This window comes from Macrobrachium rosenbergii, chromosome 37 (genome assembly GCF_040412425.1).
Source record: "Macrobrachium rosenbergii isolate ZJJX-2024 chromosome 37, ASM4041242v1, whole genome shotgun sequence".
In the NCBI taxonomy this organism is placed as follows: domain Eukaryota; kingdom Metazoa; phylum Arthropoda; class Malacostraca; order Decapoda; family Palaemonidae; genus Macrobrachium; species Macrobrachium rosenbergii.
The window spans coordinates 33,346,537-33,359,995 of record NC_089777.1 but is presented as its reverse complement, the minus strand read 5'-3'; the positions used below and the strand labels follow the sequence as shown (position 1 = coordinate 33,359,995).

General features: G+C 37.5%; 1 protein-coding gene across 1 annotated transcript; it reads left to right on the top strand.

Moving 5' to 3' along the window:
• Positions 1-3,291: 3,291 nt before the first annotated feature.
• Positions 3,292-13,267, top strand: LOC136825469 (venom protease-like). The gene is made up of 10 exons (XM_067081971.1): positions 3,292-3,405; positions 3,540-3,626; positions 4,504-4,539; positions 6,356-6,458; positions 7,153-7,297; positions 7,753-7,889; positions 9,271-9,431; positions 9,921-10,007; positions 10,356-10,504; positions 12,000-13,267. The coding sequence occupies exons 2-10, from the start codon at positions 3,575-3,577 to the stop codon at positions 12,165-12,167; spliced, it is 1,038 nt and encodes a 345-aa protein (XP_066938072.1). The 5' UTR covers positions 3,292-3,405; positions 3,540-3,574; the 3' UTR covers positions 12,168-13,267.
• Positions 13,268-13,459: the final 192 nt, after the last annotated feature.

Genomic DNA, 13,459 nt, shown 5'->3' with positions numbered 1-13,459 from the left:
CGCCACTAAGTCTGCAACCATTCTCAAGGTATGGCATTATATTCTCGCCGTAAGACGATGGTGTTTCTTAAAAAAAAAAAAAAAGGATGAGATGAAGAAGAAAATTGTTTGAGTTTATTGACCAATGGAAATACTGGATTCCTAAATTATTTTTTTAAAAAGAGTTAATAAAGAAAAGCAAATTTATTGCGGTACGAAGATGACCTTAGATCACCGAGCCAACTTTTAGGAAAGCGCTGGAAATTGTAGTGGAGCCGAGCCACGAATACATTAAACAATGTACAAGGAAATCAAGAAGTTACGTGCATAATAGTTACGGTAACGTTGTTTTGATTTGTGAGGGTGGGGAGAGGAAGGGTTCGGATTTCGGGGGAGGGGGTGCGAGGGGATGCTTATTCTTTCAGAGAAGCACCAGCCGGCTTTCATCTCATGTGTGACTCTTCTCCTTTACGATAATCTCCTAGTGGGAAATGCATGTTATACTTAGTGACCTCAGTTTGAGTTTGTTTTGGATAGAATAGAACCAGGTGCTATCCTGTGTGAGGGCGGGGTGGGGGAAGGTTGTAAGGGAGGAGGTCGGTAGCAGGAATTAGGAAGGAATTAAGTGTGTGAAAGTGAAGAGTTGAGGAAAAATGCAGACGATCTTGTCAGACCCAACTGCAGCTTCTGCGACAACTGAAAGTCTCCTTAGGATCTTATTTGCACAGAAAAGGCTAGAGATCTGGACATGATATGGCACAAAGGTTTCGTGAATCTGCTCATCGGTAATTGTGAACTGCTTTGTAGATTTTTTAATACTGCAGTTTATATATATATATATATATATATATATATATATATATATATATATATATATATATATATATATATATATATATATGTACAGTATATATGTACAGTATATGTATATATATATATATATATATATATATATATATATATATATATATACAGTACAGTGTACGTGTGTGTGTGTACATATTGATTAATGGGGTATAAAACCACTTGAGACACACCAAAGTCATTGCATTTGAGGTGGGCCTTTAGAGGAGGAACAGCAATTCCGGAAAAGCAAATAGAAGTGCCAAGGACATCAACGAGAATTGTGGATAATCTTTAATTTCTTTCTTGAATCTCCTTCGGCCATCTGGTGTATACTGGGGTTAAGGGTATAACAGCCAGGACTTAGATTTACATTATTTTCATTCGTAAGCGCATTACTGTAGATTCTAAGTCTTCTACACACAGTTATATTATATATTAATATACTCAACGGGACTAATTATTTCTACGTTTTTTCCCATTTAGGTATACAAAAAAGCTTTGCTCTTTTGGCGAGTTATAACTGAATATTTATGTTGATACATTATAATATCTACTTCATTGATCGTCTGCCTAAAAAAGGCAAACAAGCACTAAACAATGTACTGCTAATTATATGTTAAAATATTCGTTGGAAGATAAGTGTTTTTCAGTTAAACAATCCATACCAAGTATATAGTACTGTTATGTAATAAATTATATACTAAATACTACCTATTTGTTTTCTCAACATTACACGCATTTAATTTGACCTCGAAGATTTTAGTCATATTTTATACAATCATTGAAACCATTATCGCTGTAGAACAGTCGTTAAACATTTTTGTTAAAACTGCTCTTTTCACGTTTACAAATGATGACCGTTGCTCATTTCCTTTTGATACAGCACTTTATATAAGGGGGCGGGTGCGGTTTCTTAGGTTAAAACAGACTTTTGTGGGCCTAGTGAGTGATATAAGTGCTAGCCTATCTTCGCCCCATTTTATTGGTATTTTTAACGCGTTGCTCGCGCCTGTCTAAACATAAATTTCACTTGCTGGGATATCGATAACGAAGCCTCCACAGGTCATTTCTTACCATACGCATCTACGGCATCCTTAGATTTTTTTCCTTGCTTTTCATTATTACACTGTGTCGTCTCACCGTGTTCATTTAGATTATGCTTGCTCTTGGATCTTGCCATACCTGGTTGATGATGCATGACAAGGATAATAGAGGTTTGATGTGCGAGATGAAGGAATAGGATCATGACTACTGTAAGGGTATGCGGAGTCAGCCGGAAAGGAACTCAGAAGTAAGGTCGAAGGAGTACAGAAAAGTTGTGAGGTAAACCTATGTGTTAAGTCTATATGTTTGATCCCATTAAAGACAATTAATGGTCTCTGCCTGAAGAAGTGAGGGAATGGTTAAAATCTGACTTTAAGATATACGTTTTTTGTATGGTAGCTATTGATTTATTTGTGGTTTTATTTGAAATATATTGGCTTTGATTTTTCTCATTATATCTGTATTTCGGGCGTCATTATTATATGTTTCTGAAAGTGGCTGGGTAAGGACCCGGCGTCTTAGGTTAGGTTAGGTGTGATTAGATTAGATCAGAACCCTGCCATTTTGACTTGCATTGCTATGAGTTAGGTTAGGTTCGCATCTAAGGGGTTAGATGAAGGTTAGTACCTAGTGCCCAAGATTAAATTAGGTTAGATGTGGTTAGGTTAGGTCACAACCCTGTTTTAATTCGCAATGCCCTAGTTCCTCGTTGGATGAGTCGGTAGAGTTGTCGGCTAGCACTCTGCTAGGCCCGAGTTCGAGTCTCTAGCCAGCCAATGAAGAATTAGAGGAATTTGTTTCTGGTGATAAAAATTCATTTCTCGCTATAATGCGGTTCGGATTCCACAATAAGCTGTAGGTCCCGTTGCTAGGTAACCAATTGGTTCTTAGCCACGTAAAATAAATCTAATCCTTCGGGGCAGCCCTAGGAGAGCTGTTAATCAGCTCAGTGGTCTGGTTAAACTAAGGTATACTTAACTTTTGCAATGCCCTAGGATGGAGCCTTAGGTTAGGTTAGGTTCAATGCATCCCTGTGTTTCACTTACATTGTTTTTTCCACCCCACCCCCACCCAAAAGCATTCTTTTCCAATGTGGTCTCCATAACTGTATGATAAAGGCGCAGGATCGAGCATCTTTAAAACTACTTACATACTAACTACATGAACGTCAGGGTCCAGCACCTTTAAAACTACTTACATATTAACAACATGAACGCCAGGGTCTAGCATCTTTAAAATTACTTACATGCTAACAACACGTACATCAGAAATGTTCAAAGCACACATTAAAACAGGAGAATCGTATTTTGGGCTCTAGAATGCGATTAAACTTTAAAGTGAAAATTTACAGTTTCTACAGTAATATATCAGTCAGATTTCTTGGTTTCTGCCAGTGGTTTTAATGTTACAATATATGCCATTTGAAGGCCATCTCAACCACCTGTAACACCATTCGTAGGAACCTCCTAGCCATCAGTGACACCTTTTGTAGGTGGATATCTTCTGACAACCAGCACTACCTACAAAAGCACGATGGTAGGCTGTTATGTCTTGTGCAATTAAAATTACTCACGCTTTTGTTGGATTACTTTAAACCAAAATTAAAGAGTGATCGCTCAGATTTTCTGTGAAAGGTTTTTCTGATTTTCTTTTTTTTTTTTCTTCTCAAGATATTCCGCACCAGAGAACTACTGGAAAAGGGAGAATGAAGAGTTTTGGGGCAATTATTTGCCTTTGGGTATCTGTCATAGCTCAAAGTAAGTTCAGCAGAGTTCTGTCTCTAAAATCTTAACTTTTAAGCTCAGTGCAGGTTCATCTCTTAAGCTCCTAACTTTAAAGTTCAGTGCAGTTTCAACCCTTTAATAATTACATTAAGCTTGATCCCGTTTTACCATTTAAGGTTTAAATTTAAAATAGTTTTATGCAGTTCACCACTAAATTCTTAACTGAAGTAAGTTCGATAGTTTCACCCATAAAATACTAAGTTTTAAAATAAGTTTAGCGTGGTTTCACCAAGTTTAATGTAGTTTCAGCCCTATAATCTTGAAAGTAAGTTGGATGTTTCACCATTCAAATCGTAACTTTAAAGTAAGTTCAATATAGTTTCACTCCTATATCTTAACTTTAAAATATGTTGAAGATAATTTCACCCATAAAATCTTAATTTTGAAAGTAGTTCAGTTTAATTTCGCCGATAGAATCTTAACTTTAAAGTAAGTTCAATCTGGGATCGCCACAAAAATCTTGATTTTTAAATCATTTTTACCTTGTATTATGGCTCCTAATATTAAAGAAATTAAATTTCTAGATTCCTGTGAAAGGAGCGGAACCTGATCAGTGTGAGATGGCAAGATTCGCTGAAATATAAAATTACAACAGAAGGATAAAAGAATCTAGTTTTACATGGATGTCTGCTAACCAAACTAAATGAGGAAATTCACTCCTTTTAACATTCAATTTGTTTTGTAATCAAAAAGTATGAGAGTGATCACGTACTAGTACTTTAGTAGTTGCATCCAGAAATTGGAGTTAGTTTTAAGTCTATGTACGTCAGCTGTTGGTTGATCAACTAATGTTATCCTTTACTTTTTCAACAACTGATTCATCGCTTACTCTGGCTTTCCTAACGGACAGATCCCGAGTCTTGCACCCTACCCTCAGGAGATCAAGGTTAGTGATATTTCATTTTGATTATTTTTCTTTTTGGGGATAAAACTGATTTCGCAGATTAGTTTTGAAGATTTTTGCTCTCAAGCTTTGTCAGAGTAGACTTAGCAATTATTGATTTCCAAATTATGATGATCATATATGCTGAAACTTTTTTCCTTATTTCTCGTATCAGATTAAGTGCTTATTATCATCTTGGAAAAAAGTTAATAAAGTATTTTTGTCGAAGTTGAAAGGAATTATAAAATAGAATGTAAATGAAAGTTAGTATGCATAGATTAAACTTTTGGTACATTTACCGTTACATTTATTTTATACTGAATTTTAAAAAAATGATTAAGTTTAAAAATAAATGGAATGATCAGTTTAGATAACTAACTTTTGGAAGTAACTTTTGGAAGCTTGTGTATTCAGTGTGCTTTACCTCCTGGAAGCATTGGTGCCAAGTTTGTGGTATTATACCATTCCGGTGGTTATATGAATATCAAAGTTAGAGTTAAACCACCGAGAATGACTGAAGGGTTTCAGCAGCAAGTGAAAAGTATACCTGAGTTTAACCAGACCACTGAGCTGATTAACAGCTCTCCTAGGGCTGGCCCGAAGGACTAGATTTATTTTACGTGGCTAAGAACCAATTGGTTACCTAGCAACGGAACCTACAGCTTATTGTAGAATCCGAACCACATTATAACGAGAGATGAATTTCTGTAACCAGAAATAAATTTCTCTAATTCTTCATTGGCCGGTCGGAGAATCGAATGCTGGCCCAGCAGAATGCTAGCCGAGAACGATACCAACCCGTCCAATGAGGAACTTAGCAGCAAGTGGAAATTTAATTGATAAAGAACTGTGATGCTAATCATAACATTGTGGTGATCTGAGTAAATAACTCAAACATTCACCCATCCGTGGATCCAATACCTGCCGAGTTCTCTTTAAGCTTGATGGCCATTCAAGGATATAGGATAAAAGTATATGGGATGATTTCACTTTTGTAAACAGGCAGGATGAACAAAAACCAATTACTCAAGACCAATTATACTAGTTAGGCTGTAACAGTGACATGCAGTAAATGTTTTTTTTTTCGTAGATCAAAATAGCAGTAGAAGCCACAAAAAACATTTAAAAGGTACTCAAGGAGTACAAAGTACTTTCGTGTATTTCACACATCTACAGCCCACAAGGGCACTCTGTGTCCAGAGGATGTGTAAAATACTCGAAAACACTTGGCTCTGTCATTTCCTTTTAAACACTTCTTGTGGCTTCACCCGTTTTAAGCGTTCATAGATTTTCAATCAACTGATACGTGTGTAATTGTAAAATTAAAATTTACAGTATTATAATTTACCCAACAGTACGCATGCACGCAAGCGTCTTACTTCAGCGTTTCTATACGAGAAAGAGCGCGTGATAGCATAAGGTCACTTGATCAAATGAAACCCCACAAAGTTAAGTATATCTTAGTTTTACCAGACCACTGAGCTGATTAACAGCTCTCCTAAGGCTGGCCCGAAGGATTAGACTTATTTTACATGGCTAAGAACCAGTTGGTTACCTAGCAACGGGACCTACAGTTTATTGTGGAATCCGAACCACATGATAGCGAGAGATGAATTTCTATTACCAGAAATAAATTCCTCTAATTCTTCATCAGCCGGCCGGAGACTCGACCATGAAACCCCACAAAATCAAGTAGTTACTTGTATTGTCGCTTCCTTAAACTCTAGTAGATCCAATTTCCCGCAATGTCATGAGTGCAATATGGGGAGATTAACACCCTCTGCTCATTTTCTTCAACCGTTTATCTGTCATGTTGTAGGATCGTGTGTCCCGTGGACTTCCTGCCCTCCTTACAAGGAGCACATCAACGCGGGCAGGGAGGAACCGGAGAGCGTGGAATTCCTGAGACAACGAATCTGCCGGTAAGGAGCTTCCGCAGTTCGTTATTGAAGCATATAAGACCTTACAGGGTCATTTACATAGTGCTGTGGTCTTCACGATTAACTTGAATGATGACAGTCATTGGCTCTTCTCTCCAACTGAAAATTAATTGTACATGTCATCTCTCTCTCTATTATACTTACACACACGCACACACATATACTGTATATATATGTGTGTGTTTCTGTGTATGTAATATATATATAAGTATATATATATATATGTATGTATTTATATATGTATGTATGTAATATTTGGTTTTTGATTGCATCAGCAAAACATATAGGCCTGCAGTCCTATGCTCTAGTCGCCTTCTGAACTTCACGATTTTTCCACTTTTCTCACATAGGCTGTCTTATGATCATAAAAAAGTCTTCCATCTTTACAACGCTGCAAGCTAGACTCAGATGAAGTGAAGTTCTGATGATCTATGAGGAATAGTCCTAAGAAGCAATGTAATGTTTTTTCCAGTGATTCCTTCATGTCTTCTCACAGTACGATATTACATCCTGGAAAAGAAAGTATAAGAAACAGCTTGAGATACTTGGTACGTGCAACTGATGCGTTACCATAAAGCTATGGAAAGACTTTAAGTAATGTTAAACCTCATCACTGCTTACTTGTAATAAGGAACCTTCTATGCAGAGGGCATAATTCTGACTTTCCCCATTACAGGTATGATCCACCCGATCCATGGCTATGCTGTCCCATCGTCGAAAATCCTGGACCTACAGCAGCAGCCTCTGAATTCCCATCGCCCGTGACTCTTCCAAAAGAGGCTGAGTGTGGAGTGCCTCCTCGTAAAAGCACCATCAATCAGGTTAGATTTATAGAGATCACTTTGTTGACATCTGTGTAAGAGATGATCTTTCTCTCAGGCAATTAGCAATAGAGCTAACGGTCCCCTTGGGTGTAAGTTATTCCCAAAGATTAGCGAACTGGATGTTAAGTTAAATTTTGTGGCCTAATGAAATAAATGTCACGATACATGTGGCAAAAATTCGTAATTAACCACATGTTATAAACTTACCAGTCAGTTATAATTGTCAGGTAAGATGGCTTTTGATATCGATTCAATGTACAAAAACCTGAATTCGACAGACATGAACAGCAGAATCGGTATGAACTTATACCTCTCATGATGGCTCAGGGGTCAAGTCACTGTATTTTGTTTCTAAACCAGGCAGCAGTTCGAACCCCCTATGGTGACGGAGCAACTTATTGCTTATAATTACCCTTGGGTGAAGTTATTTTTTCTTTTTCCCTTTGTCCCAGCCAGGTGCCTGGCCCTGGCTAGCAGCTATAGGTTCAGACCATCCGACGCAAGGCTTCATTCCATTATGTGCCGGGGCGCTCATCACTCGCAGACACGTGCTCTCAGTGGCCAGCTGCTTCGCTTTTCACCGTAACGAGTAAGTAAGCTCCAGTTGAGATTTCCTTATAATCTTGAAGGACGCCCCAGCTGAAACTTGAAATAGTTCTTCGTTGCTGTCCTGCCACGTGGGTATTCATTATAGGAAAGATTGACGCAAGAAATGGTGTACTTTTGAAATACTGTAATTGAAACCGTACGATATAATTGGGGGCGGGGGTGGAGGGGGGGCGGAGGGGGCGGTCTGTTACATTCTTCTGTGACTCCCATGTCAAGGATAAACCTGTGCAGAACACGTAACAATATCAGCCGTTTCATTATACTTACGGAGGCTGATCAATAGCGCATCGAACCACAAACTCACACAACACACACGCACATTCTCTCTCTCTCTCTCTCTCTCTCTCTCTCTCTCTCTCTCTCACCAACCCAGGCCATAAAATGCATAAATCATTTGTGCCTTGGCTCTCCCGTTTGTCTTCCACATCATCTTCCCAGTGTTGTATAGAATGTGGGCTATGTATCAATATGACTAATCATCTTAAAACGTAAAGGGAAGCTCTCGTCAAGATGCTCTGTCTTGAAGGATCATAATTTGGAATTAGAATATTTGAGGTGTTGAACGACATGTATATCTCAATTCTTATCTCTGTCCACAATCGCCGTTCTTGTTGTCAAGTTGGAAAGTCTGATAAAAAAGTTAAGTATACCTTAGTTTAACCAGACCACTGAGCTGATTAACAGCTCTCCTAGGGCTGGCCCGAAGGATTAGACTTATTTTACGTGGCTAAGAACCAATTGGTTACCTAGCAACGGGACCTACGGCTTATTGTGGAATCCGAACCACATTATAGCGAGAAATGAATTTCTATCACCAGAAATAAATTCCTCTAGTTCTTCATTGGCCGGCCGGAGAATCGAACGCAAGCTCAGCAAAATGCTGGCCGAGAACGATATCGATCCGTCCAACGAGGAACTGAAAAGACTGATAAGGATATAATCTCAGCCAAGGACATTTCTCAGACTAGAATAGTTTTTCTTTGACAATCCATTAATTTTTTTCATTGCAAGGCGCTTTCTCTTTTCCTCCTTTCCTTACAGAATACTGCATCTTCAATGAGAATAGTTACTGTTTTATCGTACATAACCGCTACTTATAGAATGTCACTCCCTTAAAGTTATTTCTATCGTGTCCCACACAAACCTAAGATGTTTACTTCTGACGGCACCTAACTACCATAGAAAATAAGCGCTAACTACCATAAAAAATACTAACTACCATAGAAAATAAGTACTAACTACCATAGAAAATAAGCTCTAACTACCATAGAAAATAAGCACTAACTAACATAGAAAATAAGCACTAACTACCATAGAAAATTAGCGGAAATAACCAGGAACGCGTCTTGTTATGCTAACAGCTTGTTTGTGAGGTTGGGAGAGTATCGCGTAGGAGATGACAGAACTGGTGAACGGCCTCAGGATTACCGGATATTGCTCCTCAACACCGATCGATTCAACTTTACCTCCCATGCAAATGATATCATTATCTTACCTCTTGATCGGGATGTTGTTTTTACAGGTAAGCGAAGCAAATCTGGCTGTACTTCATTGCATATGCTTAGTCTACACACAAATCTCTGACACGTACAACCTTTACATGTTGATATGTGGCAAAACATTTACTGTATGTAAAGTCCATATTAGTATTAAGATAAAATTTTATTGAAGGTCCCTAAAAATATGTAGTTTCATTTCTGCTTGCGCAAAAAAATCTCTTACATGTACAACCTTTAGATTTTTACATGAGCAAAACATTCGTAAAATCCATATTAGTATTAGGTAAATTTTTTATTGAAGGTCCCAAAATATGTAGCATTCCATTCCTGCTTGCACAAAAAAAAGAAGTTCCACTGTACAGACACCTTTGCTTCTGTTAATCGTAGCCATTCGGTTAAAAAAACACTACACTAATGATTATAATTTTTGGCTTAACGCGAGAATTCAGCATCACGAATCTCTATTGTGTTTATGTTCGAAGGAGAGAGTTGTAACACTTTCTTCTTTTCAGAAACGATCTATCCAGTGTGCCTTCCTTTCCCCTTCATCGGCCAAGACTTCACAGGACAAAGAATGACTGTCGTCGGATGGGGCAGAGGTAATCCTGTTCAGTAATTTGGGATATTAATCAGCATTTAAGTTAAGCAATGCGTAGGGCGTTTAGTGTTACTGCATTATTAGTTTAGTCCTGTGTAACTTAACTGATCCTGGTGAGTTGTTGTTGACGCTGATAAACTTCCTTATGAAAATAATGCGTTGACGCTCTTAGTATGAGGGCTGTTTCCCATTTTGTATTTACTCTTTGTAGATTAATTCTAATGTTACCATTAAGTTTGTAATTATCTGTATCCTCGTTTAGTTCTTGCAATGGACGTTGACCCGCCGAGGGTAAATCCATTACCAGAAGAAAATCTGAAATTCATTTGTCATCTGCTTTTCTTTCCAGGGTCAGGAAGTTCTCCCTCCAAAGTACCCATCGCTGCCAGTGTGCCTGTGGTCAGTCAGGTTACTTGTGCTGAAAGCTACAAGCGCGTAAATAACTACATTGACGACAGACAACTCTGTGCGGGTGACGGTGACACGGATGCATGTAGTGTATGTAATATTTCCAAATCTGGATTTACTCAAGATGTTGATATGCTATACGTTTTATAGTCGTTCAGAAAAGTTCCTCGTTGGACGAGTCGGTAGAGTTCTCGGCTAGCACTCTGCTAGGCCCGAGTTCGAGTCTTACGACCGGCCAATGAAGAATTAGAGGAATTTATTTCTGGTGATGGAAATTCATTTCTCGCTATAATGTGGTTCGGATTCCACAATAAGCTGTAGGTCCCATTGCTAGGTAACCAGTTGGTTCTTAGCCACGTAAAATAAGTCTAATCCTTCGGGCCAGCCCTAGGAGAGTTGTTAATCAGCTCAGTGATCTGGTTAAACTAAGGTATACTAAACTTAACTTAGTCGTTAAGATCAAACGTGACCTATCTGATTCCAGTAGGTTCCTTGAAGTGACTCGCGTATCAAGATTCTTCAAACATTCAGTCATCCATTAAGTCATCCATCAGGAGAATGTGTAATTCATAACAACACAGATTTCAAAAGCACCTCACCTTATAAATATAAATTGAGATGTGTGGTTTAAAGGTAGTCCTGCCATGTTCAATCCAATCAGACAAAAACTATTATGAGGTTGAGGCGGGGATGGAAACTACCAGAAAAAGTGTACCTTAGTTTTACCAGACCACTGAGCTGATTAACAACTCTCCTAGGGCTGGCCCGAAGGATTAGACTTATTTTTACGTGGCTAAGAACCAATTGGTTACTTAGCAACGGGACCTACAGCTTATTGTGGAATCCGAACAACATTATAGCGAGAAATGAATTTCTATCACCAGAAATAAATTCCTCTAACTCTTCATCAGCCGGCCGGGGACTCGAACTCGGGCCTGGCGAGTGCCAGTCGACAGCTCTACCGACTCGCCCAACGAAGAGCTAGAAACTACCAGAAGTCATGATTTCGAAACAAAATTTACAATTTCTATGTAATTATGTGACCCTCATCTCAAATATCCTTGAGATCATTTCTATCATAGTTTCAGAATGAATTATAGTAAGTCACACTTTTTGTTTCAGAAATTTAACATTGAAATTTAATATTATATTTGTTAGTATTCATGACAGTATATAATTTTCTGTCTTAGTTTGTGGGTTGGGCTCGCCCTAGAATTGGCATTGTCACTGAATTTAGGATTATCTATCATTTTTTATTAATAACTCTGAGTCGTCCCAATAGATTCATGTAGTCTTAATCATCTTGATTTTAGCCCTGCTAGGTTTAACCTTTCTGAATCCTTTCTAAATTCTACCTACTTGGCACTGAAATGAAAATGAAATGAAAAATCTGGAAAATGGTGTATGATTTTGTTAGCACTCATAAAGGTTACTATTTCTGTAACACTTATTTCATAACTCAATAATCTTCTCGCACTATTCATGGATCACTCACCCAATCAGAAGTGTTATGTATTGAGAACAGACTCCCATTTGCAACCTACAGATCGTGACAGACAATCATGGCCACTTTGTCTTTTTGCAGGGTGACGGCGGAGCACCACTGAATTACTACAACCCTGAAAGGGACAGATACTACGTGATGGGTCTGGTATCCTTCGGTGTGGGCTGTGCTAATCCGGAATACCCGGGAGTGTATACTCGTGTGCCAAGCTTCCTAGAATGGATCAAAAAGAGTTTGAACTGGCTGTAATTGGGATTACCAGGATTTCATTTTTGAGTAAATCTGTAATGTCTTTTGATTTATGTTTTAAAGAAGGAGTTCTGGTTTACTGGAAGATAGTAGTTTGTCATATTTGAAAGCTGAAAAATCAAATAAACTCTTCATAACTTCTAAATTATCTGTAATTTAAATTTCTAGGAAGTTGGTGACGCCCATATATCTATTACTGTATTACAATAAGTAGGCATTTTGACTGGAAGGATAAATTATAAAAATTCTCCTGGTACATCTTTTACTTTTGGCAAATATATTTCTATTATAAATAAGCAAATCTTTTTTTATAAATAAGTATTTGTATCCTCAACATTATTGTAACTACACAGCTTTACACCTTTGTATTTATCCTTTAATTAAGAGACGTTTTCTGATCAAATGGGGAGTTTTTGTGCGAATTCAGACAGCATTTCCATTCATATTTCTTTTTCTATGTTCCAGAGAGCCTTTTCTCTCATTACCCAACAGATCATACGCATTTCTAAGGTTATAGTGATATCATGAGTGTTTTTTTTTTAGGTTATAAACAAATATGTTTATTTACTGTAACCTTATTCCAGAATCCTTGTTTAAGCCGTGATCGATATAAACATAAGTTACCAAAGCAACTGGCATTCGCTATGGTTTTATGAGTTGCTGTTTGAAGACCTTCCAAAATTGCTGCAACTTTAATAGGAGATTCCAAGATGGTCCAGTTGACGAATATAAAAATTCCCACGTAAAGTAAAGGAAGGTGATATAAAGACTTTCAACTTTCATTACAAAGTCATCTTCAGGGTACTACAGAGTTTGAAAAATACAACTTACAAGGGAAAGTAATACGATGTCATAGATAATACTAAACACAAGTTAAAATATTAAGTTGGAATCCATTACGCTTCATGATTAGCTATTCAATGTACCCGGTTTTACTGAGCAAATCTCTTTACCACATCTGAAATGTATACTGCAATTAATGGCCTAATATCAATTTTAATTCCTTATAGCGTGAAGATGCCCTTACAGCCTAGTTCTGTAAAAGAACTTCTTTAATCTGTAAGCGTCGTTTAGGAGGAAATAAAATGAATAAACAAGAATATGAGTGTTTAATTTTCTTAGGCCATAATTTTGTGGCTTCTCCATGGTTATAGTCAGCTCAGCTCGTTTGCTGCATAATTACAAAATTTATATATACAGTTATACATGTATATATATGTGTGTGTGTGCATAATTACAAAATTTGTATATATATATATATATATATATATATATATATATATATATATATA

Coding starts and splice junctions, on each gene's coding strand:
- LOC136825469 (XM_067081971.1), top strand. CDS start 3,575: ATGAAGAGTTTTGGGGCAATTATTTGCCTTTGGGTATCTGTCATAGCT. Junction 3,627..4,503: donor GGTATCTGTCATAGCTCAAA/GTAAGTTCAGCA, acceptor CCTAACGGACAG/ATCCCGAGTCTTGCACCCTA. Junction 7,298..7,752: donor GTAAAAGCACCATCAATCAG/GTTAGATTTATA, acceptor CCTTTGTCCCAG/CCAGGTGCCTGGCCCTGGCT.